The 23,229-nt window shown below is 38.5% G+C and overlaps 1 protein-coding gene across 7 annotated transcripts in view; it reads right to left on the reverse strand.

The window, feature by feature from the left end:
• CDC27 (cell division cycle 27) overlaps nucleotides 1–23,229 on the reverse strand; it is a 32,505-nt gene that overhangs the window by 4,617 nt on the left and 4,659 nt on the right. For 2 of the 7 annotated variants that reach the window (XM_068660718.1, XM_068660722.1), the window contains exons 2-18: nucleotides 21,927–22,002; nucleotides 18,519–18,666; nucleotides 16,608–16,733; nucleotides 15,500–15,597; nucleotides 14,850–15,004; nucleotides 14,524–14,738; nucleotides 13,745–13,859; nucleotides 10,467–10,600; nucleotides 9,929–10,028; nucleotides 9,110–9,317; nucleotides 8,157–8,329; nucleotides 6,648–6,800; nucleotides 5,193–5,401; nucleotides 4,419–4,536; nucleotides 3,475–3,603; nucleotides 2,410–2,484; nucleotides 532–712 (exon numbers count right to left, since the gene is read on the reverse strand). In XM_068660718.1, coding sequence (XP_068516819.1) covers nucleotides 532–712; nucleotides 2,410–2,484; nucleotides 3,475–3,603; nucleotides 4,419–4,536; nucleotides 5,193–5,401; nucleotides 6,648–6,800; nucleotides 8,157–8,329; nucleotides 9,110–9,317; nucleotides 9,929–10,028; nucleotides 10,467–10,600; nucleotides 13,745–13,859; nucleotides 14,524–14,738; nucleotides 14,850–15,004; nucleotides 15,500–15,597; nucleotides 16,608–16,733; nucleotides 18,519–18,666; nucleotides 21,927–22,002 — 2,413 coding nt within the window. Of the gene's footprint in view, nucleotides 1–531; nucleotides 713–2,409; nucleotides 2,485–3,474; nucleotides 3,604–4,418; nucleotides 4,537–5,192; nucleotides 5,402–6,647; nucleotides 6,801–8,156; nucleotides 8,330–9,109; nucleotides 9,318–9,928; nucleotides 10,029–10,466; nucleotides 10,601–13,744; nucleotides 13,860–14,523; nucleotides 14,739–14,849; nucleotides 15,005–15,499; nucleotides 15,598–16,607; nucleotides 16,734–18,518; nucleotides 18,667–21,926; nucleotides 22,003–23,229 lie in introns of those variants that run through there. The other 5 variants (XM_068660719.1, XM_068660721.1, XM_068660720.1 and 2 more) reach the window with 5 other exon arrangements.

Genomic DNA, 23,229 nt, shown 5'->3' on the forward strand with positions numbered 1-23,229 from the left:
GGATTATTCCCAAGTAGTACCTTTGGGAACATTTTATTTACTCTTGGTTTGAGTGAAACTCTTTCACTAACTTCCTTTTTCAAAAGCTACCTTTGATCATCTGGAAAATATCAAAGATGTTTACCTAACATCCAGTTTATTTAATTTCTCCCAAAGCATCTATAGATAATTTTAGTTACCATTCAGTTACATCGCATGATTTGATGCTTCTATGGGGGAAGAGTGGAGGCTGTAGGAACATTTTGTTCTTTCCTAAGATGGTATTAAGCAACCATGAGTTGTGACTTTACAGCATTATTTTTGTCCTATTCCATCTACATACCCTAAAGAAAAGTCAATCCTTTCTCATAGGAAATCTGAAATAAGACATACCTTCTTCTGAATCAAGAACTTTGAAGTTTTTACTTGCTGAGCAGCAATGCTGAGTAGTGTGCTTTACTTAAGAAGTCTGGAATTCTTCCTACTTACAGACACTAGGTGACATCTAAGCAGAAATACCTTCTTGAATGACAAATGATTGGAAATACAAACCTGATTCATAGGGATAACATTCATTTATTTGCTCTTCTTGAGTTATTGGTTCCTCATCATCTGGAAGGTAACGCTTATCAATAGCCTCTTTAATCTGGTTATTGGCTCCTTTGGGATCTAAGTCCATCGCCCATGAGAAATTCATTAGGGCCAAATGTGTTTGACCCAGTTTTTTATAAACCTAAAATAAAAGCATAAGATGCTACATTTACAAGAAGTTGCTACTTGAAAGTGTGGACAAACATGAAGCCAGTTAACTAAGATTTTATGAAAAGCAATGGAGAATACATGCAAGATTTATTATACAAGCCAAAAGGTAAAGAGAAAAGATGTGCAGAAAGAGCATGCAAGTGTTCCTACTTAAATGGCCAAAAGGATTAAAGGATTAAAAGAAATTAGCTGCTGACAGATTCAAGAACATAAGAAAGTGTCTCTTCAGATATAATTTATGCTTTGCAACTCTGGCAGCAAGGTGGTATAAAAGCTTTTAGCGTATGTGTTTTGTGTTGCCTCCCTCCTCTTCTCCAATTTCTACAGTCATTGTAATCCCAAATCTACTACTTGCTCAGGAAAAGCCCAAAGTCTCAGCCTTCTATTGTCAGAGACAGAGAGAAGTCTGGTGAAGCAATCACCACACGCATACAGTGACCTTATATTCTTCCCTACAGGAGGTTGGGGAGACACCAATATTAAGCACTACCCAGCCTGTCCTGCTAAACTGAATGGGAACATTTTCACAACAGTACGTTACCAAATCCAGTATATATTTTAATATATTTTAACTTCAGAGCAAGTTTACCATGATAAAGAATCGCTCTTTACCATTAAGGGTAGGCAAAAATGTAATTTATCTGTATTAAGATTTAAGCAGCAAAAGTTCAAGTTCGTCAAGATGTGGCAACTAATACCAATTTAGAGGTCCAGCTACTCTTGGATAAACACCAGTCACAAAATTTCAGCACAAATCCTTTTACTCCTCTCTAGTTCAAAAGAAGTCTCATTGATTAAGAGTTACCCAGTACTGTGAAAGAGACTAACTTGCCTTGTTGCTTCCTAATGACCACCCACAGAAGAAAAAATTGCAAAACTTAAAGCACATTAGCCAAAGGAGATCGGTGAGGAAGAACTTGTACCAGATTACTTTTCTCTGGCATTAAACAAAAAAAGTTGGAATGTGAATACAGTTGATGGACTAGTAGCATCTTTTCCTGTGTTAGCCCTGTCCTGAATAAAGACTTCTTGCTTTCCAAGCTTATAGCTTTCTACAATTCTTTTGGGAAAGCCATCAACTGAATGAGACACTGAAGCTACTGATGGAGACTTAAATACTCCAAAAATTCAACATTCAACATTTCTGATATGACATATTGGAGTGTGATTCAATATTTTAATAGCTTCATGTCCAAAAAAACATGTCTGGCTGATAGAAATTCTTAATTTTGAGGGATAGACCATTTCCATTGCTGCTATAACACTGGATCAACTCTTAATGGAGTTCCATTTTCAAGGAAAAATACACAACTATTCATAACCAGTACATCTTTTTTTACAGTGAATTATCTCAAAGATCTATTTCTCAGTTTCTAAAACAAATTTTCAGGTTGACAGTAGTGAATCAAAGGCAGCTCAGAACAACAGGGGACAGTTATTTTTTCTTGGTTTTAAAAATACCTTGAGGCTGCTCCTGTCTTCTGCATTTAAAAGCTGATAAAGCTGTGAGTTTATATGCAGTAAGTCTTATTTAAAGCTTTGGGAATTTTTAGAATACTGCCCCAAATGGAAGCAGCTTAGTGACAGGCATCAAATTTTCTCATTAAGCATACATTTCTGCAATGAAGGAAAGCAAAGTACTTACGAACACAGTTAAGTTCCACCTACCTTTCCTATTAAAAAGTAAACAAGAGACTCTTTGGGAACAATCTGTTTCAGTTCTTCAAGTTCTTGTAAAGCAGACTGAAAAGGAAGAGAAAAAGATTAAGTACAAGCTAGCAGTCTGCAACCAGTTACAGCTTCACTAAGGTGCATTTTAATGCTGACGAGAACCCTGGCATTTACATACAGTATACTCCACCAAGAACAACAGTACAGGAATCTAAGGCTTCTTTTACATTATTTCCTCATGTAAATAATGTAGGATACTATAGCACAGTTATAGCAACAGAGAAAGTCTGTTGGGCTTTGGTCTCCTAGAAAAATACTCAATATTCTTCTGCTCCCATATTTATCCTCTGCTTTTAATTTTTAAAAATCAATCTACAAATAGCACTTCAGTAATTCCTTAACCTTAATACTTCTTATGTTTAACTGGTTACATTATGAATTCTCAACACAAGTTCTAAGTGAAGTTTTCCCTTTACATATGTACACACACTTCTGAAGCAAGGTTTCAGAAGCCAGACTGCAGCTTGTATTCTGTGGCCAAGAAAAACAGGCCAGAGGACAAGAGTCACTGGAAAGACAGACTGTGGGAAGATAGTCTCCAATCATAAATAGGGTACAAGTCAGCAAGGGATCACACAAATTATTTGTCTTCCTATTTTTTACTTGATAATACAGCCTTTCAAATGGCTAGTTCTTATTGCTATAATCTGTTGTGGGGCTGTTTGCTGAGCCAATTTTTAGTAGTTTAACAGAAATTCATGATAGCACAGCCCCATCTTGGTGACAGCTGCAATAACATCTCCTTTTTTCAGGGAGAGACTAAAATATTAATTTAAAAAGGTACCTGTTGGCTTCAGGTTTTATGACAATCAAAAAATTTAACATATTGCAAAGGTGGCACTTGCCAAAGCAGGTGCTTTATGTTAGACTCCACAGGGTAGGTCAATCTTCCTGCTCATGCTGCAAGCCTTGATGTTACCAGTTCAAATTCAGCCACCAGTGTATCCCCATTCATAGCAATTTCAAGATAATTTAAGGTTGTCTATGTGTACCAAATCTTACCTTGTACTTTTCATTTGCAAATAATACAGAAGCTCTATGGAATTTGCATAGCGGGTTCTTGGGGTCAATGTTAATAGCTTTGTTTAGGGTATCCAAAGCCTTTTCAGATTTTTTCAGTGCATGCTGGACCTATTACAGAACGGAAGGAAAATCTTAAAAAGGGAAAATGGCCAAACAGACTTGTCTGGCAGGTAAGTTATACTTGCTTCTAAGATATATTTGCTTACAATATGTTTCAAAAAAAAAAAAAAAGTAGTCCAATTCCAGACCAAGTCTTAAGAAAGCAAGCTTTACTTCTCCTTATCACCACTTCAAAACACCATCCATCCACTGGCTGATAGAGATCATCTAGCCTTTGGCCAGGAGTAAGCTCAATGCCATTCTCAGTGCTTAAGTGGTAAGAATCCTACTGTTCCTACAGACCCTGACAACTTTGCTGCTGTATAACAGGTGAGTGAATGCCAGCAGGTTACCTGTTCATGTTTGCACAGCCTTTTGTTGCCATCACTAACATCTAAGAACTGCTTTATCACATTTGCTGGAGTGAGGCTTATGGCTGAGGTACTGCTTTATGTACCACAGTGGCAGATGGACAAATGACCAGCTTTCCAGATCGTCCTGCAAATTCAATATGCTGTTCCCATGAGTAACTGCACATGGGCTTGACTTTCATACCACTAGTAACTTGGCTTACTCATATACACAGCCTGATAGTATATTTCATTACTGGCTAAAAACAACTGGGGGTGAGGAGAGAGGAGGGTGTATTTCCCTCACACATTAATCCCATGGCTATTAATCCATATGGCACTTAAGATCCTGTAAGAGGTACTCTGAGCTTTTACTTTTGTGCTTAAAACAAGTTTAGTAGGACTACTGCAAGCAAAGTACAGAAGAGGCAGATTAAAACCTAACAAGGAGAGAGCTGAGTACAGACTACTTACTACTCCAATGTGGCACAGTAAGACTGAGCTCTGAGGATTGATATCAAGTGCTTTCTGGAAATGCATTTCTGCTAGACTGAATTTTTCCTGTTTGTAATAAATCATTCCCAACCCATACCTGCAAACAGAAAAATAATTTTGTTAAGTAAGACTGCATTCTGAGCACACCGATACTATATTCACTGACAAAAGTTAGTTAATATAGACTTGCCATTCCACCAAGGGTAAGAAGTGACTCTTTATAGGAGAAAGCTATGACTAAAGTTACTTTTCTCTTGACTACATAGGTTGAAGAATTGATATCCAATACACAAAAAAACTAGCTGAAGAGCTACAAAGATAGAAAGCATACAGAATCGTCTAAAAGATTAGGTGACTTACATTAGCAAATCTGAATTTTACTACTACGTTTTTTCCCCTCAAAAAAAGCTACAAGAAACAGATTACATCCTAAGGTGTAAGAGGACAGATCTCATCTGTCCAGCTGCAAGTGAAGAACAAACAACTAGATGCACAAGGAGTGCTGCACAGAACAGTTGGCATAACACAGCCCAAAAGATCAATAGAAGCCAGAAAAGCTCCGATTTCTTGCACTCCCTGTGTAAAGTAAGTGTTTAACAAATAGATGAGGTCCACATCTTCTGCAGGAGCAGCTTTGCTCCCTTCTTAGTGTGAACAGTGCTAAGAAAACATTGCCAGTGGCAGCATGTTTAACTTTTCTCCAAAAGGTGTTCCACATCACATGCAACACAAAAGGGTTGAAGCACGACTTACCATGCATTATAGTGTCTAGGGTTGACTCTGATTGCATTCCTAAAACAAGCTAACGCTTTGTCTAGTTCTTCTGTCAACACAAATTCATGTCCCAAAAGGGTGTAGGCATAAGCATAGTTTGGATCAACTTGAATGGCTCTCTGGAAGAACTTGATTGCAATGTCATGCTCTCGTTGCAAGCTGAAACAGTTTCCTGCAGCACACCACGCCTAGTGAAAACAGCATTCCACAGTTAGCAGTTTCTTTTTTACAACCAGTTTGAGATGAAGAGATTTTCCAATACTGACTTAGTTTTCACTTCCTACTAGATTATAAATAGTCCTAATAATAATAATATGAGTTATTTAAGCCTCTGAGAAAGAGAGGGCTAAATATCCCTTTGAGCTAGACAAGCTGAAGTACAGAAATCAAGCATCTAGACAGCCATCAAATCTGTGCCAATTAGATACTTTGATGACTAAAGCTTCTGAAGCTGTTGAAAGGCTAGAAATAAAACATCTTGGATATCCAAGAATAATGATGGAGAGTACATCCACACACTCTTCTCACATTCCAGGATTCTGGAAGCTGCAGAGTAACAATTTTAGCAGCAACCTCCTCTCCCCCTCCTCCGGCAGCCATCATCAAGATAGTGAAGTATCAGAGACAAGGTCCCTTCCTTTCCCAAACTGCTAGCTAGCATCACTGCTAAATTCCCTAACTGTTCTCCATTACTTGCATTAGAGTCATTATCTGTTATTTTTAATCTTCATTTTCTCCTTTCCAGAATATCTTAACTACAACTTACTGACCCGCCACTTCATTTTTTTCCCCCCTCTGCTGTTAGACAAGCTACTAGGAAGACACAAACAAGATTCTCTCCTCCAACACCAAGAAAAAACTTTACAGCTTTCTCAACTCTGTTAAGAGCACATTTATAAACACATATGTATTACTTGCAGTGTGGCAAGTATTAGAAGAGGTCTTTTTTTTTTTTTCTGCATATTATGCCTGTACTGCTGCACACTCTGCAGGTTCAATGGACCTTAGAATACAAGTGTGCAATATTCTGTTGGAAAATAAGCTCTAGAGCAAATATGTTTTATGTGTCAGTGAATTAGTTAGAGCAATTAAGAGGTGGTACAGGAAAAGACATTCTTTATCTTCACATACTGGCATTAACAGGCACAACTGACTAATCCATGATCTTCCTGGATGAATGGTGCCAATGCAAATTTAAATAACCACTAACAGATAAAAGGTTCCAACCTGTTTCATGTGAGTTTATATTCTAATGCCAAGAAGCCATTTCAGGGATCATCAGTTCAAAAGCCAATCCCTGCCACGTCCCTCTCCAGTTTCCCCATGTAGTTCTCACATGAGAATACACCCAAGCTAGATTAGAATTCAGAGTTTTGTTCTAAATCACTGATTTTGCCAGTTACTCTTCTCATTTAACACCACAGCATTTTATACCTCTGGTGAGTTTTTATCCATGTCTGTTAAATCCTTTGAAAGAACAGAGAGCGCAACATCTTTCTGCAGATGCCACAGCGTAGTTGAATAGATCTCCATGCCTTCTACTCTGTAGTTTTCAATCCTCCTTACTTCTGAAAATATCCTCTCAGCCTGAGAACAGAAATCAGAAGTCAAACTTAAAACAAGATTCCACCCACCAAAGCAGAGCACATAGGAGGCTTCTAACCTTGACCTATGTCCAGATTGAGAATCCTCTTTGCTTTGTAAGTGTATTATGCAGAGCTACGAGTTCTGTTGTATTTTTAACATCACCTCCAAGTGAGGTAAATAACTATATCTCAACATAGGTAGACTAAGCAGAAACCCAGCTAGCCCTCCCTGCTGCTGTCTCGGATTACACGACTGTTCTATCGTGGTGCAAGAGAAGCAAACATCAGCAAAAGATTTGTCAGTCCTGATTATTAGCTGTTCTAACAGATGGCAGGTATTGCACTCATACTGAGAACTATTCCCCTCCAAACATTGTGTGTATTAATTACGGGGCAAAAGGCAACAAGTGAATTCCTTCACTGAACATGGCTGATGCAGGGATGGGGTGTGAGTAAGGGTGTGACAGCATATACATGCACTTTATTTTCATTTGAAACTGGTGCACTTCTTATGAACAGTTGACTAATGAAGTCTTTCTGATGTAGACTCCTATTTCAGAAATGCAATTTCCAAGTTGTAACACTCAAAGTAGCAACAAGGGAAGAACACTAATTCCAGGAAATTCACCAAGGTCTGTAGCCTCAGCTTTCAAAATTAACTATTAAGTAGTGCAGTAACATACAGCCTGATTAGAGACAACACAATCTAGAAACTGCTTCTGAAACCTGTTTGTCTCCTGCACACAACATATCAGAAGTGTTTGAAAAGCTTCTCCTAAGGAAATGAGCATGTCAACTATCAGGACAACAGTGATAAGCGGAGTTTTACTGCTGGATTACCCTTAGCTGCTCACTTCTGTTTCTGAAGCAGTTTGGCATCACCTCAGCTGTACAAATACAGTCATTTCTGAGGCTGCAAAGGAAACTAGGTCACTGATGTGATCTGCATTAACTAAGAAGGGGGCGAGACGTCTGGTTTTAGAACCCAAATAGTTTCAGTGATCTTATTTACTACACCACAGTACAAACAGTTACATTGGCACAGCTGTGGGTAAAGACAGGGAGAGGCAGGGGAGACCCCAGTGACTGGATGCAAGAGAAAATAACTCAAGGATTAAATTAAGTCTAAAGCATTCTCAGCATCTTCAGGAAGCACTCAGCCTCTTCCAGAAGGCTGAAGGTGATGCAGCTTCAAGATCTAAATCCACTTTAGATATAACTTTACCATTCATACCTTGTTTATACAGCTATATCAACTGTAAACTTCCCATAGCTTTCACAGGAAGTCTGCAGGTTTTCTGCAAAGCTTTCAAAACAGAAGTGAAAAGAGTAAGAACCGACCACACACAGTTCCTACCTGCATGTATTCCGCCAGCTCAAAGTAAGCTCTCCCAATTTGGCACAGCACCCAACCAGTGTTGTAGTGGTGAGATGGTAAATGGCTTAAAATATTTATCGCTTCTTTGCAGTTGTATGAACACAAGGCTAAATAACCTTTCCCCATGTCCCGAAGAAGGCTCATCAAACCTTCTAGGAGAAAAATACAATAAATAAAAATGGAAAAAGGATTGCTGAAACTACTAATCCCTTAAGCTCTTCAATTGTGGCAGGCACTGCTCCTGATTTTACTTATTAAAATCTCCCAAGAGTTTCTAAACAGGCCTATACACTCTTAATTCAGGCATAACATCCTGAACAGCAACTCTTGTAATGGAAGTCAGATACCAACAACTTCTTAAGTCAGCAACAGAGAAACTGAAGTTCAGGACAAGTGGATTTTTTTGCATTTACAGCAGCAATTCAAACATTTTTTCAGGTCTGAAGCAGAGTTTCCACGTCTGGTATCCATGGATACCTCTGCTTACTGCCCAGAAACTCTATCGAGCCAAAAGAGTAATTCAACAGTTTGTCAGAAAATCCTAGACAATCTGGATAAAGACAAGCTTTTAAACAAATGGGAAATAAGGAGGGAGAATAACTACATAAACCCAATTATGAGGGAAAATGATTTGATTACTTACAGTTCCTTCGAATAAGTTTCAAAGAGCCTTGTCTGAAAATATTTTAATCCCTAATAAGGACCAGAGCTGATGAATAGATTTGCTTACAGATAAACTTTTTTTTACTACTACTTTACCTTTTACCTTTTTTTTTTCTTTAAGTTAACTAGAATATACTGAATTCAATCAATCTTTATAATTATATGAAGGTCATAGGTGCAGGCTAAGAACAGGAAACAAAACTGGAGCATTCTTCCCCACTAAACCATAAAAAGGTACATTTACTAAGTTGGACAGCATTCAAACAGACCTGCTGCTGCTTTTTGTAGCGTAAAAGCCTGGATCTGTGGTGCAACAGTAGAAATCTTCCCTTCTGAAATGATGGAAGAGTCTAGTTTGGTAATTTCCAAACTATCATTTATGTTTGGTTGAGTTATTCCTCCCTTATTTGTTTTACTTTTTGTTTTTCTGTTTGGAATCTTAGGTGGAAACTTCATTTTCAATTTTTTGCTATTTTCCTGTAAGTAAGAACAAGAGTTACACATATAAAAAACTTCTGAATTCAGATTACTAAACTTACAAGTGAACTGTGTAAGAATGTATGTATGCCCAGCCATTTTACTTTCAAACTTAAATATACAGACACCTTGTAGCTTCATTAAATGTTTAGCTGTCCTTTTCTTGGTAACTACAGTTCATGAGTATTTGCGTTTTGGTGTCCTGCTCCACTGTTTATAGAGTAGAAAACTGGTATGAAAAATATAGCTTTTCATAAAGCAAAGCATCCACCCAAAATAAATTTTTCAATAAATATGAACAACACAGTGCCTTATCAAATAGGCTGACAGCTAACAGAACCACTGCATTTGTCATCCGAGCACACATTTTTGGCTTTCTTCACGATATTCTTGTTCTCAGTCTTAGTTAAGCATTCTCAAGACTGAAAATTTACATATTACAGCAGCATGACGTGTTTCACAGTCAAGATATTTTGTAAGTTCTACTCATTACAGAACCTGTTCTTAAGCTGCTACAATTGCTATGCATATGGGGAAATTATTAGTCAGTGCAGTGGCATGTGTAAGGGAAAAACCCCACAAGTTTGAAAACACTGCAGGAAGTTTGTTACCTTTGTTGTAGAGCTATCACTAGTAAATAGGCGAGAGCTTCTTCGAGGCAGTGCATTTGGTGGAGCAGCAATTGTTGGGCTCAATACCTGAGGTGTTGTACTGAAAAACAAACAACACATTATAATAAGTTCTTAGTTCCATTCTGAGCAAGTTTTAACACAATTTTATTGTTGTGTTAAAGAAAACTGCTCAGGTACAACAGTGCAGGTATTCCATCTCAAAGAGATGGGAAAAACAGATCTACCTATCCCACGTTAAGAAAGTGAGCAGGTTTTCTCTTCAACTACCTTAACGTTTATTGAAGAAACTGTTTAACTGCACAATGAAATTTAGAACCAGACTACCCACCACATGCAAGCTTCCTATTCAATGAAGTTCTTTTCCCCCTAACAAAAAATAAGCTTCTTCCTCATCTAAACAAGAACTCTGCAGGAATGACCAAACAGGCTGTGGAAAATAAATTTTAAAATCCCCAAAACTTTCAGAAAGGAGAAGCAAAAGAGATAGTTCCAAGTTGAATTATTTTTATTTTCCTACCTTGTCTGTGGGCCAGAGCTCTGTGTTTGTGCAACAAGAATTGGAGTGACTTCTCGGCTATTTCCGCTCTGAGAGAAGACAGATTTTGTTCCAGCTTGGCTTATCCTGGTGACAGCCTGCATAACACAAAGTTTCTACAGGTTTGTTATTATGTCACTAAGAAGCCTCAATCTGTTATATCAGACCAAATCCCTTCTGCCTATTGAAAGCTGCACTAAGGAAGAGAAATATAAGTTACTTCCACAAAGGCTTCCCCCAACCACACGAGGGGCACCCAAAGCATTTCTCAAGCTACCTGAAAAAATGCCAGTAGCACTGAGTTTACCAAAAAGTCATGCACAGCATTTGAAAGATTTGAAAACTCCATCTAGTGGCAAGAAACTGTTAAAACTTGGTGCAAGAACAAAAGGGAATTAACAGATGCCATATTTTAAGTTCCTTCTCCACATGGAGAAAGTTGTTCAAAAATTCCCAAACAACCAGGGAATGAAAAAAAATCTCAAATTCTCACACCACATTCACATCCAGAATCCACTCACCATTAACATCTCATTGTGGTGCTTACTGTACAACATCTGAGCCTGCCACTCCCCTGAAGATCCTACAATAGTTTCAACGCCTGTTTAGCATACCTGTTCCCAGCATGAATCAATTAACACCACTACTGTGTGAACCTTTGGGGCAGATGCAGAAGAAACCTTTTTGATCAAAAGGGGATCTGCACGATGCCACGTAAAAGAAAGACTTGCAAGGTACTGCATGTCAGCTCAGCGATGCTTAGTATCCACATACACATATTTGTGCTTTTTATTTGCTGCAGATCATAAGCAAGGAGCACTGCACAGCACCAAAACATTGTATTATATTTTCTTACATCTTATGCAAACCAAAATGGGCACTTTGATGCCTACCCTGGCACAGCTAACATATAGGAACTTAGAGTTGCGATGACTTGCCTGAGAATTCTAAGGAACAAGGTTAGATAGAAATTCATTGTCTGATGTATAGGGTTCCTTCTAAAGAAAGCCTAAATTGTATTTTTCTGTCCCCTTCCAAGGGGGCTAACATTCAAGTCAGTGAAAGTTAGAAAAGATGCTCTTTGCAACACCAAAAATCTGCAGTAGGACTAATGACAGCACAAGCAACAGCAGCTTACAGATTACCAGACTTGTAAACATTCTACTCTTCCCTTCCTTCTCAATTTTTGTTATCAGAGGACAGTTTAGGCAGCCAGCAAGCACGCTTGCCCACTCAGATAGGAAGCCTCTGGATCCATCCTAATGTTTCATTCATTTACGTAAGCATCTCCAAGGTAACTGCCTCCGTTAAGTCATGCACATTCTAGCCACAGCTACACTAAGCATTTTCAAACTTGGTAATTTGAAGAGCAGAAGTGAGACTGGCCAAGTAATTATTTATGTTGGACAAAGCAGGCATCAGAATTCTAAAATATTTATTAAAATTTATTAAGTGTTTGTGTTTAGGCACTAGCACAGATGCTTCTGGGCAGAAAGCATATCCATGAATTAGTGACATTTACACCATGAAGCTGTTGTGCCATACCTAGCAAAACAACAACGAAGGAACAAGTAGGACTTGATTTCCTGAAGCTTTACATCCATCATGTAGCACATGTGAGATCAATCACAGATGAGTATTGCAGTCAGTGAAGTGCAGCTCTTTGCTATTTCAGTTGTACAGACTTGTGACAGCTTACCTTCCTACGCACGCACGATCCACCACAAAGCAGTGCTTTCAGCTATACTGGGGAAAACTGGTTGCTCCTCAGCAACTAAGGGCAAGAATTGGACTCGCCATACAAAGCATGCTTCTAGCAGACTGTTTGAGCACAGCCCACCCCAACAGAAGAAAGGCAAAAAAGGGCAGGACTAAGACAACTGATAGAAAAAGTTGCAGTAAGGAGGTGCCTAAAGACAAGATACCATAATGGCTTGTGCAAAAAGAATCTGGAGTTCCCAGTAATGGGTTTCAGAAGAACATCCAGAGAAGGAAAAAAAAATACATACATAGTTACCTGCTTACTGCGTTTTATTCTTACAGGGATTAGGCTATTGAGAGAAGAGAAATGCAGCTTCTAAGAGTTTCCAAATTTCTCTTACAGAAAGGCACAGCTAGGCATCACCTGATTTGTCCAGACTATCAGATGCAGAAATTTAAGTGTTACTTTTTTTAGGAGATTAAAACTTTTGCACTGAACTTTTCTTTTAAAAGGTGACCATCTATAAAACACTAGCATCCCTCATACAACTTCTAGATTTACTAAAAATACCAGGAAATATCCTCAGGATTTTGTTTTTAGAGAGGAACAAATGGTTCTTCAACTGTCATCAACATTCCACCTCTCATTTATCACTATGGCAACTGTGGCAATTTCTTACTGAGTAAAGAAAAGAATTTTTAGCTTCTTCTACACAAGATCTAGCCAAGTGAAACACCACTGTTCAGTCAGACCTCCACAGACCACCAGCAGCATTTTGGTTTGACCTGCCTGTAAACTAGTATTCAAGAAATGCTTGCAAGAAAGCAGCATTTTCAGCTGACTTGAAGCTTCTAGAATTATTGAAGTTACCCTTGAAAACACCTGAGTTAAACAAAATTAACGTGAAGACTCCAAGTTCTGGCTGTTCTCAGACTCTGGCTTGCACACAGAAGTTTTGAATTCTTCACAGTTTAGAGTCATTGTTTGTACATTCCTCTCTAATTGCAGGTGGACAGGAGTCATAGCATCTGCCCCAGGTTGCCTCTTAAGCCTGCCAAGCAATGCCAGTGAGGCAGCTTGCACGTGCCTGGGCATTAGGGGGCAGGAGAGAAGGTTTATTTTTATTTAAAAGAAAAAAAAACTATTGTCTATCTTTATAAAACTTGGGAAAACAAAAGTCTGTTTCAATGTCCAACAGAAGTGACATAAGCTGAAAACATTTACAACACAAACATCATTGCTTGATATTAGACAGTAAAGAAAAAAAGTTGTATTTCCTTAGCTGAAGATTTTCAGAACAAAATGCTTTTTGTTGAGGCTTTAGAAGCTGTTGTTACATTGAAACAGACTATTCCAGAGCAGATTTCATTTCAGTTGATACTTTCTAGAAGTCCAGAAGATTTTGTGCAGGGAGATAACTGACCAGTTGTAGTCAAACTGAAAATGAACTCCTCCTCCACAATGCCTTTAAAAAAAATGAAGGCAATACGCAGATTTCAAGTACACTGGAATGTAAAACACATACAGAACAGCAATTCCATTCTAGAATGCAAAGTACCTTCTTTGAAGGTGCTCCTGTGGATGGCACATCAATTACAGAAGAGGAGTTAGTGTAGTTCTGTAAATAGGATCCATCTCCAGGGCTGGGGGTTTCTAGTGGCAAAATTCCAAAGCTGAGAATAAAATGAAGAGAAAGTGTCTAAGTCCAAATATTAGACCACAAGTATCAGACCAATTCTGTGAATAAAGCACAGACCCAGGTTACCTGCTTTATTTCAGAAATACTTCAGATTTATGTTAACCCTAAAAAAACAACTTACTATCCATTCTCATCTGTAAAAGATGCTTCAGAACGCATTCTTGTTCCTGAGGTTTAAGAACACAGAACTTTGCCTCCTGCAGAACTAATAGACACAGACTGCCCAAGTATTAACGGCTTGTAACATAGTGCTGGAACATTTCTTTAACCAAGATGGCACAAAGGAAAGATTATTTACACACTCTTTAGAAGAGAGATTTTTCAATGCAAGTGCTTAAGAATAGTTTTTCATAACAGTTTATTCCAGAGTAGAAGCACATTCCTTTAAAGACTTTTCTAGTGTGAATACAGCAATAAGCAACATGGTGAATCAAGAGCTCCTCTCTTCTAAACAAGAAGACCAGATGCTTGTTTAAAAAACAGAAGAGATGAACACTAGGACCAAGAGCAGTTACTGAAGTTGTTTAGTTTGTTTCTGTATGCATCATAATCCACTATCAGCAAGGATTGTGCTGCACAATACACAAGTTATCAGCAGAACAGTTAACTACAGGAGTGGTCCATCTCAAAAGACTTACCTTGGAGTTAGTGGGCTTAAAGCCGCAGGTCCCCCTAGTAAACTCCGCCCAGTTTTTGGTTTATTTTGAGCCTGTTTAGACAATATGGCAGATCCCGACCCAAGAGGGACAGCATCTGGTGAAATTACGGCCGAGTCAATGTAAGACATAGATGAATCCGTGTTCAAGGAAGAATATTTTGAATTGGAGGATTCTAGGTTGAGCCTGTTCAACTCCTGAAAAACAGAAGGCTGCTTTTAGTAACCCTTGCAGTGTAGTTTCTAGTTAGTATTTTTCAGTCAAGCTGGAAAGACTGCTTCAAACACAACACTTTTAGCAAAACTTACAATTGTGTCTTGCGGAGTTTCCATCAGGACAGAGTCAGGCTGTCTATGGGATATGTTGTGATTAGATACCAATGTTGTGCAAGTGTTAGGCAGACAGCTGCTGAAGTTCTGTAAAGATGTTAATTTAAATGTTTGGTCAGGGTCTGGTTTTTCACCTGTAAGATTGGAAGGAGATTTAAACAGTTATTCCTGAGTCTGTATGCTGAAGAATCACGCTGAAACAAGGATGGCAAGGGACAGTATTTTAGAGGGGTGCATTATTATTTTAAAACCTCTTACACTAAATTGAAAGTGTTCTTCCACTGCAAAACCCTGGACAATCAGTTTTATTGTTTTATGTAACTTGCTTAAGTTATTCTCAGAAACATGGTTTTCTAAGGGTCTCCTCAGAAAACACACGGTATTGCTAAATCCAAGATGTAGGAGTAGTGAAAAATAAGAAAATGAGAAAAGCTCTTAACACTGGTAAAGTATTTTAAATCCATTATTACTCACAAAAACACTTGTGAAGAATCCTGCTGGCATTTTACTCACAATGTTTTAGACACAACATAAAAAAGCTACCACATGGGGATGGCAAATGGGAAAACTTGACATAACCAAAAAATGTAGAAAATATCTTCACTGGGAAGACAGTTCTGCAGACCTACCTATTTCACAGAGCGATTCAAAAGGGGACCAGAGGAAAGGATTTAAACTAAGGCTCTTTTGGTAACATTCTGATCCTTTGGCAAGCCGATCTGTCTTGCTGCAAAAAGAATGCAACAGTTTAGAGGGAAACTTAAGAACAGTGCTTTTGTTCAAGATAGCTTTCCAGGAGAGGAGTTGAAAAACAAAAACATGTTGAGAACCACAGCAACATTCCTCAGTTTTCAATGAGGAACAGAAACATAGCAATATCGAGTTATTTGGCATATTTATACACTGAAGAAAGTTAAAGATCTTAAAGAAGAAAGCCCCAAGCACCGAAGTTTTCATGTTTAGAGAGATGCTGTTCTCAGCAACAGTTCATTTCATTTTCTGAGCTGATTGCTCGCCTTTCCGCTATTTAAAATATCTATGGATAATATTTTTGCATATAAATTAGAGGTAAGCAGAATACTTAAATGTACACAAAAACAATCCGCTTCTGTAATTTTTTTTTGAGAACAGGTATATTAGGGAAAAATCCAAGAACTCCACTATTCCCATTTGTTCATTTCTTCACTTTTACTAAAGTGTTTCTTGTATCTCAGAAAAAGCTAAACACTTAAATTTGCAGTTATTCTGAAAAGGTATTCCTCACTGCTTTCATTTGAAGATTACAGCAATACCTCTATAAACCAGACAGAAAAATTGATGTGGTAACACTGAGAACAGGTTTCATCTGTATACAGGAAGATGTCAGATGAAACCCTAAGTTACAAGAATATGACTCCTAGGTATATGCTTAACCTGGAAGAGGAATTAAGGTGTTTTCAGGCAGTCAAAATCTCTGGGTAAAAGAAATCACATTCACATTCCTAAGCTAGATTGTTTCCACAACTATCTATCTGGATCTAGCATATTCTTTTGCACAGACCACATGGCCTGGCCATAGAATCCAGAAACAGGTAAATAAATAAAAATCACCAAAAGATTCATTTTTTCTTTTTGACTAAAATTTGGTTTGGTCAAAAAATAGAACACACACACGAAAAACTCACCTGCCAAAAAACAAAATCCAACAACAACCCCCCCCCCAAGCTTTAAAAGGTAAAATCAAAAAAGCAACATTACCAGTAGACATGTCCTAGTAAGGAGAGTGTAAAGCATGCAGAGTCACCAAACTCCGTAACAATGTCATCATGGCTTTTCTGTTTATTCAACACTCCACCAGATAAGATCTGCTCTCCTTCTGCAAGCCTTTTTAAAAAACAAGAGGTTTAAAGGGGTTACAAGGCTCACAGTATTGGTAGTCCAGTGTTCTCACCCTGCTGCAAACAAAAACAGAAATCCACTGTCACTGTCAAGTTTCAAGTCCCATATGTACTAGCTCCTGCAAATGAACGTTAAATAAATGACTGATTCCTTTAGCAACATGGAGGTACAAAATACTTTGAACATCTCTACTGCGAAAAGAAGATATTAACGAAAAAACAAAAACAAACCCATGCCACTCCAAAACCAGAAATAGATACTACAGCACGATTTTTCCAGAAAGGGCCTGATCTTGGGTAGAATACAAAGGGGAGAGCAGTCTTTCAAGCACTTTATTTTTTGAAGGTGTTCAAAACACATCTTCTAAAATACCACTTCAGTTTGGCTTCGTTTCCCAGCTATGAGAAACAACCTGTAATGCTCCATGCACTCAGTTCTTGAGATCCAGTACTGGGATGTGGTAGACTCTGCATTTTAATGCCTTTGCTTCTTTCATAATCTCCTCTTGCTTCCACATGACGTTACACTTCTATGTAGATGCTCCTATCAGTACAGACCATTCCCACAAGCAAATAAGGTACATCTCTATAAAAGAGCTCATGTAAATGTAACAGTGCCAATGACAGTTAAATTTAACAACTTCTGAAGAACGTTTAAGGAATCCCACCTACCTAACCGAAATCAGCTCAGAAGCCGATGTATCACACATACACCAGACTTTGTAAAAGCACAGGAGAAAACAATCAGCTTCAAATTTATTCTACTGGGACCTTTCCAAGTAGAGCATTAACATGATTTCCCTTTCAGAGGACATGGTAAAGAAACTGGTATCCTAATAGCTCCCGAAGTGCTAAAATAGTGTCAAAAGAAATGCAACAAGTCAAGACTTCGCTAGTACTCTAAAGATGTCAGAAGATTTGCCTACTGAAAAGAGCAAAGAAAGAGCTTCCCCAAGAGACCTACATTCTGGTTCCATGTTGTGGGTAGGATCATGAATACTACAACACAATCGCATCACACCACATCGAACTACAAACTTCACTTCCTATTGTCTATTTTATTCTTTCCATTCGGCATCTCCACCAGATATTGTTTCCTACGTTTGAGTTGTAACAATCTGAAAGATCTACACAGAAGCAAAATACCCTCATTAACGTCTCTGGGCATTGGTCAGGCTACAGTCCCTGATCTCATTCAGGTGCTCTTGCAATGAAACTCCAGCAAACTACCATGATAGCCTGATATTACTATGTCCCTGTTAAGGTTAATTTTGATGTCAAAGCCAGCATTTGTCAGTGTAGACTCAAGGTAGTTTGTTTTCTAAATAGATGTTTGTCTGACATCTTTTTCTCTCATCCACCCATAGCACTAAGTGGAGCAAGCTTACTGTTTGAGGGAAGTGGCCTGTCCATGAAATCCATACTGGAAACACTTAATGAAATAAGCAAGAGTATCAGAGAAATGCAAGAGCAAAACAAACACTTCCCAGCCTGGTCTCCTTGAGTCATCTCAGCAGTCAATGCTCTTTCTCTCCCTATGCAGTTTGACAACTCCTTTGCAAGTTATTCAATACCTTTTAGAGGTTTCTGCAATATGGGCTAATGTTCATTAGGTCCATATCTGAAAGCAAAATGAATTGAACTTATAGTAATCTTTAGAGCTGAAGGGCCAATGAATCATTAGTTTATGCAATATGACAGCTTTCAAGGAAAAATTCCAACAAAAAAATGCATTTGTAACCCTGGAACAGAACATAGAGGGTGCACTTACTTGCTGAGGTCAACACAACATTTTGCAAGCAGGTATTTACATTGTGGGGTAGTACAGCTGTGTCCCTTTAGGAGCCTGTATGCTTTATATGCCTTTCCTGAGCGGTAGTAACACGTTGCCAGTAAAAACAGTGCTTCTTCTGAATGTACTACAAGAAATCAAACAAAAACCATCAGTTAATTGCTTACCATTTTGATGCAAGAAACTGGTGGGAGAAGGCAGTTAAAAACAAGATACAAGAAAACAAGTACTGATATTAGAGACAGTCATTGCCCGTTGAGGTGTATTTCTTCATTCATTAGCACACAACTAGCTTTAACGTGCTGCTTTCTTGTACAGTCAGAGCAATTCTTAACATCTACTGTTAGAAGAGATCTTTGATCCTTCTGGCTACCCAACATAAATAGGCAATTAGCCAGCTTCTTGTTAAAATACCAGCAAGTCAAGCAATGCAGTCATTCCTAGCAGAACAGAACCACTTTAACAACTTGCTGGCAATACCATCGGCTCAGGGTGTTAACAGGGAACACCTGCAAGTAACACTCCACATAGGTTTCAGCTGTGCATAAGCACAACAGCTTATGTGAAAGAACTTCTAGTAGGAAAGACCAATTTCAGCCTAATTAACACTTTTCATGATAACTTCAAATGTTTTTTTTCCCCATTTGCAATTTTATTTGTTATTTTTCTAAAGCAATTGATTCTGTATCTTCACATGACTTAGCAAAGCAGGTTTTCTGATTTTAGTGGCTGTTAAAGCAGATCAGTTACCAGTCACCTCTATCCCAACATTAATTCTTGTCCTTTTTGCTGCCTACAGTTATTTACTTCATGGGGAACACGGCTTAAAACTATTATTCAGATGCTTTATTTATTTTATGGTAGGAAGTAATAACAGGGACAAGCTCTCCTGCAAATCTTCCCAAGCAGAGTTGTCACAGGTTTCCAAATTCTGAATTAATTAGCCAAGCTTCAGGAAAAATAACCCATCTGAACAGAAAGCTAAATTAATTGAGACAAAAAAAATCCAACACTCTTTCTTTGACAGAAACTAGATGTTTCTAGCCTGAATCATGTCTGCTTCACCACTTTCACCGCCAAGCTGTATTATGGACTGCACTGAGAACGCTCTATTCAAACAACTGGAGTTGGCATCCAGATTTAAGACTGAGGTCAGACTTGCTGATTTTACTTGCGATTACAGTGTAATGGACAGGGCACCTAATCCCTAAAGTAACTTTAGAACCTTACTGTGTAATTGTCAGCTGAAACTTGAAACACCAGAGAACACACATTTGAAAGGCAACAGCGAGCATTACCATGCTGTGATGTTAATTCCAGTGTTAAGCTATGATTGTGTCTTCATTTTTCACTCCTTTTACCGGTTTCTAAGCCAGAGCAGAGATCTCAGATACACTTCTGAATTATTTAGCCTTATTCTTTGTACTTCCCCCAAAGTTTCACTCCAGCCACCATTAAGCAAAGCATTTTACCTCAAAGAAGGCTGGCTGTAATGGCAAGCCTCTCAAACCTCCGAACAATTAGAAAAACAGTATTACTTTAGACTCTTCAGAACACACTAGCAAAAGAAAAAACAGTTATGATGTTTCTTTGTCTGCCTACATGGAACTCTTCAGAAAAATCAATACAGGCATCGTACAAAAACCTCTTTGGGCAACTTACTCAAATCCTTTGCTGCACTGAACACTATTTTAAGCTTGTGTCATCACTCAGATGATGGCAATGGGAACTGAAGACCCAAAGAGAGGACATTTTATTGTCTTTCTGCTAAAAACTCCAAAAGATCTTTTTGAAAGTTAAAGTTACATCAATTATTTTATCCACTAATTTAACACATTTTAAGCATCCTGGGAAACTGTCACATCACAGATGTCCCCACAAAGACAGTAACTGCAGGTGGACTTAGGATTCTTCTTGGGGTAAGATTCTTACTGTCATTATGAAATCTGAATACTGTCATTATGAAATCTGAGTATTTGGGCTCAGCAGCTTCTACCCTGCAATATAACTGCTTATTTTAACCAGAAGTGAGATGTTTTATCAACAGTTAACTGTTTAAACCAAGGGACAGCATGCTGTTCTCTCAACACTGTTAGTCACTGAAAAAAAAAACTGTCTGAAATATTCTTGTAGAGTGTTATTCTGCAGAGATAGCATCATTACGTTATCGTACATTTTCTCCTGGCAGCTGCAAAGGTTGGATTCTCCCCATTTCTACAATATCCTTGGCATTTACTTTCAATCTAGCATGTTCCTGCATCTCAGAATGTGCTGTGTTCAGGGGAGATGAAGGAAAGTTCTTAGGGATGGCTCATGTACACCTTTATTATAATCTGAAGGTTCCCACAATATTCTGTACAATGCTTGTCATTTCAACACTAGATGGGAGACTCCAGATTTCATGGGTAACCCCAACAAAAGGAAAAACCCTCTAAAGTTCAGTTTGTGCTTCCAGTGCTAGAGTACATGGTAGGCACATCAAGCAGAACATCAAAAGCAAAACATTTCATTATAAAACCTGGATCATAAAATAGCTTACCCAGTTTAATTCATGTCAGAAACTTGCGTTTTGCTTAGCCTGAAATTAACACTTTTTTTTGCTTAATGGTGGTGGTTTTATTTTTGTTTTCATGTTAGCGATTAAGGGACAATATATTTCAGAACAGAAAAAGTGAACACCAATGTCAAGGAGAAAGAAACAGAGGAGAACAAAAAGCTTGTCTGGTGTCACATAGTTAAAGATAAGGAAGAAAAGGGACTACAGTACAAGGAAATGGTCTTTGAAGGACCCAGTTGTACAGATCTGTGTTACTGCTGCCTGTTGAGTGCACAACGCAGTTTAGAATTAATGGCATCGCAATGAGTTAACAGCTAACAAGAATTCCACAGGAGATGCATGTTCCGTATGTTCTGATGCTCACTGCCTCAATTTCTCTCTGTTCTTCTCTTTATTACAAAATTACTTCTTTCAGCTAAGACACCAATCAACGTATCTGACCAGGATTCTTAGCAAAGACAGCTTTCAATATCGAGACAATTTGTAGAATGCATCTCTCCAAGTCAACCTGAAGAACTGCATGTCTTCCGAGGGTTTAAAAACCTCCCTTCCATTTGACACCATGCAAGATACCACTGGAAACATCACACTTAAAGACCCAACTCTGAATTTAATTTTAAGGAGGTTTTACTGTACGACAACAAAAAAAACCACTGCTGTTACATTATTTGGTTTCCCAACTTAACTGCAAAGTATTCTCCTGCTTTCCCCAAGCAGAAAGTTAAGCTTTATTATCACAATGACTACAGAAAGACAAAATAGGACCAGAGGCTCAAAATCCTACATGAGAATTGAGAAGACCATCAATTTTATGTTTGCAAAGTACGTACCTTCTGCATATAACCTTTCTGCGAGGAACACAGCATCACGGTAAGCGTAGTGGTTAAGTGCTTGCCATATAGCAGCCTACAAGACAGGAAAATAGTCTGGGTTTAGAGAGAAGCTTTAAAAATACAGAACTCATTACGCTCTTGCTATCAAAAAGCAAAGCTCTGTTTTGTTGTTGTCCTGGAGTGACAAGAAGAAAGCACATGAATAAATATGAAATTTCAGTTGTTTCTACTATTAGTAAGGAGATTAGAAGCAAAACTATCTTTGCACTGATACCACAAACCAATCTAAGAATACAACTGCTTCTCACTAGTTACCATACACAGCCATCTATAAACCTCAGCCTGCACACGATTCCACTCCTTACAGTGTTTTAGCCTTGTGCCCGAGCATGGATTATCACCAACTTCCAAATAATTAGGCATTTTCTTACCTACTATCAAACAATAATGCATTAAGAATATAAACATCCCCAACTGTTTAGCAGAGTGACATTTTGCTCTTGGCTCTTTGCAGTGCTTGAGGAAGAAAAGAAAAAAAATCAAGCATGCCCAATGCATTTTAATTCATTTCCCATTTAAAGCATTTAACCTCGAGACAGGGCAAACTGAAAACCAAAAAGACCAGGAATCACATCTGGGTCTGAGGCTGTCAGTGCTGCTTATTAAGCATATGAAATACCCAGCATTTTCCTTGATGAGGCATCAGCATCCCTTTAAAAAACAAGATTAAAGGGACCCACTGCTTTTTGTCATGGTTTTGTTCAGGTCTTCACTCACCAGCCACTGCTTTACCATGGTGGATTAGGGCTGGGAGGTCTCACAAGAACATACGTGATGCAGTAGGATGGACAAACCAATCCCTGCACACATACCAAGGTTACCTTTTGCTCGTACACCCACATTCGGCCAAAAACAGCTACCTGCTTGAGGGCACCAATCTTCCTTTTTCAAAGTTCAGTGTTTGGGGCTGTCAGTATTCAAGCAACCTCTCAGGATGGCATTACTCCAGGGAAATGCAAATCCAACGCACATCCAGGTGTATAAACCTCATGCACATTGGAGTAGCTGTTGTAATTACCTGCCCGGTGTCCTTATTAGCGGAGTTAAAAGCAAGAGCTGTCCAGCAAAAGGAAGAACAGGGCTGGGGGGTGCAAGTTTCGTTACACTGAGCAGCTGATTTTCTTTGGATCCAATTAAAATCTCTAAGTAAAGGAGTGGGAGGGAAAAAAAGAATCCCTTTTAACATCTGCTTGGTCCTTCCTTCCCATCCATTAGAAGTTGTGGTATGCATGCTTATCAG

Source organism: Anas acuta, chromosome 25 (genome assembly GCF_963932015.1).
Source record: "Anas acuta chromosome 25, bAnaAcu1.1, whole genome shotgun sequence".
In the NCBI taxonomy this organism is placed as follows: Eukaryota; Metazoa; Chordata; class Aves; order Anseriformes; family Anatidae; genus Anas; species Anas acuta.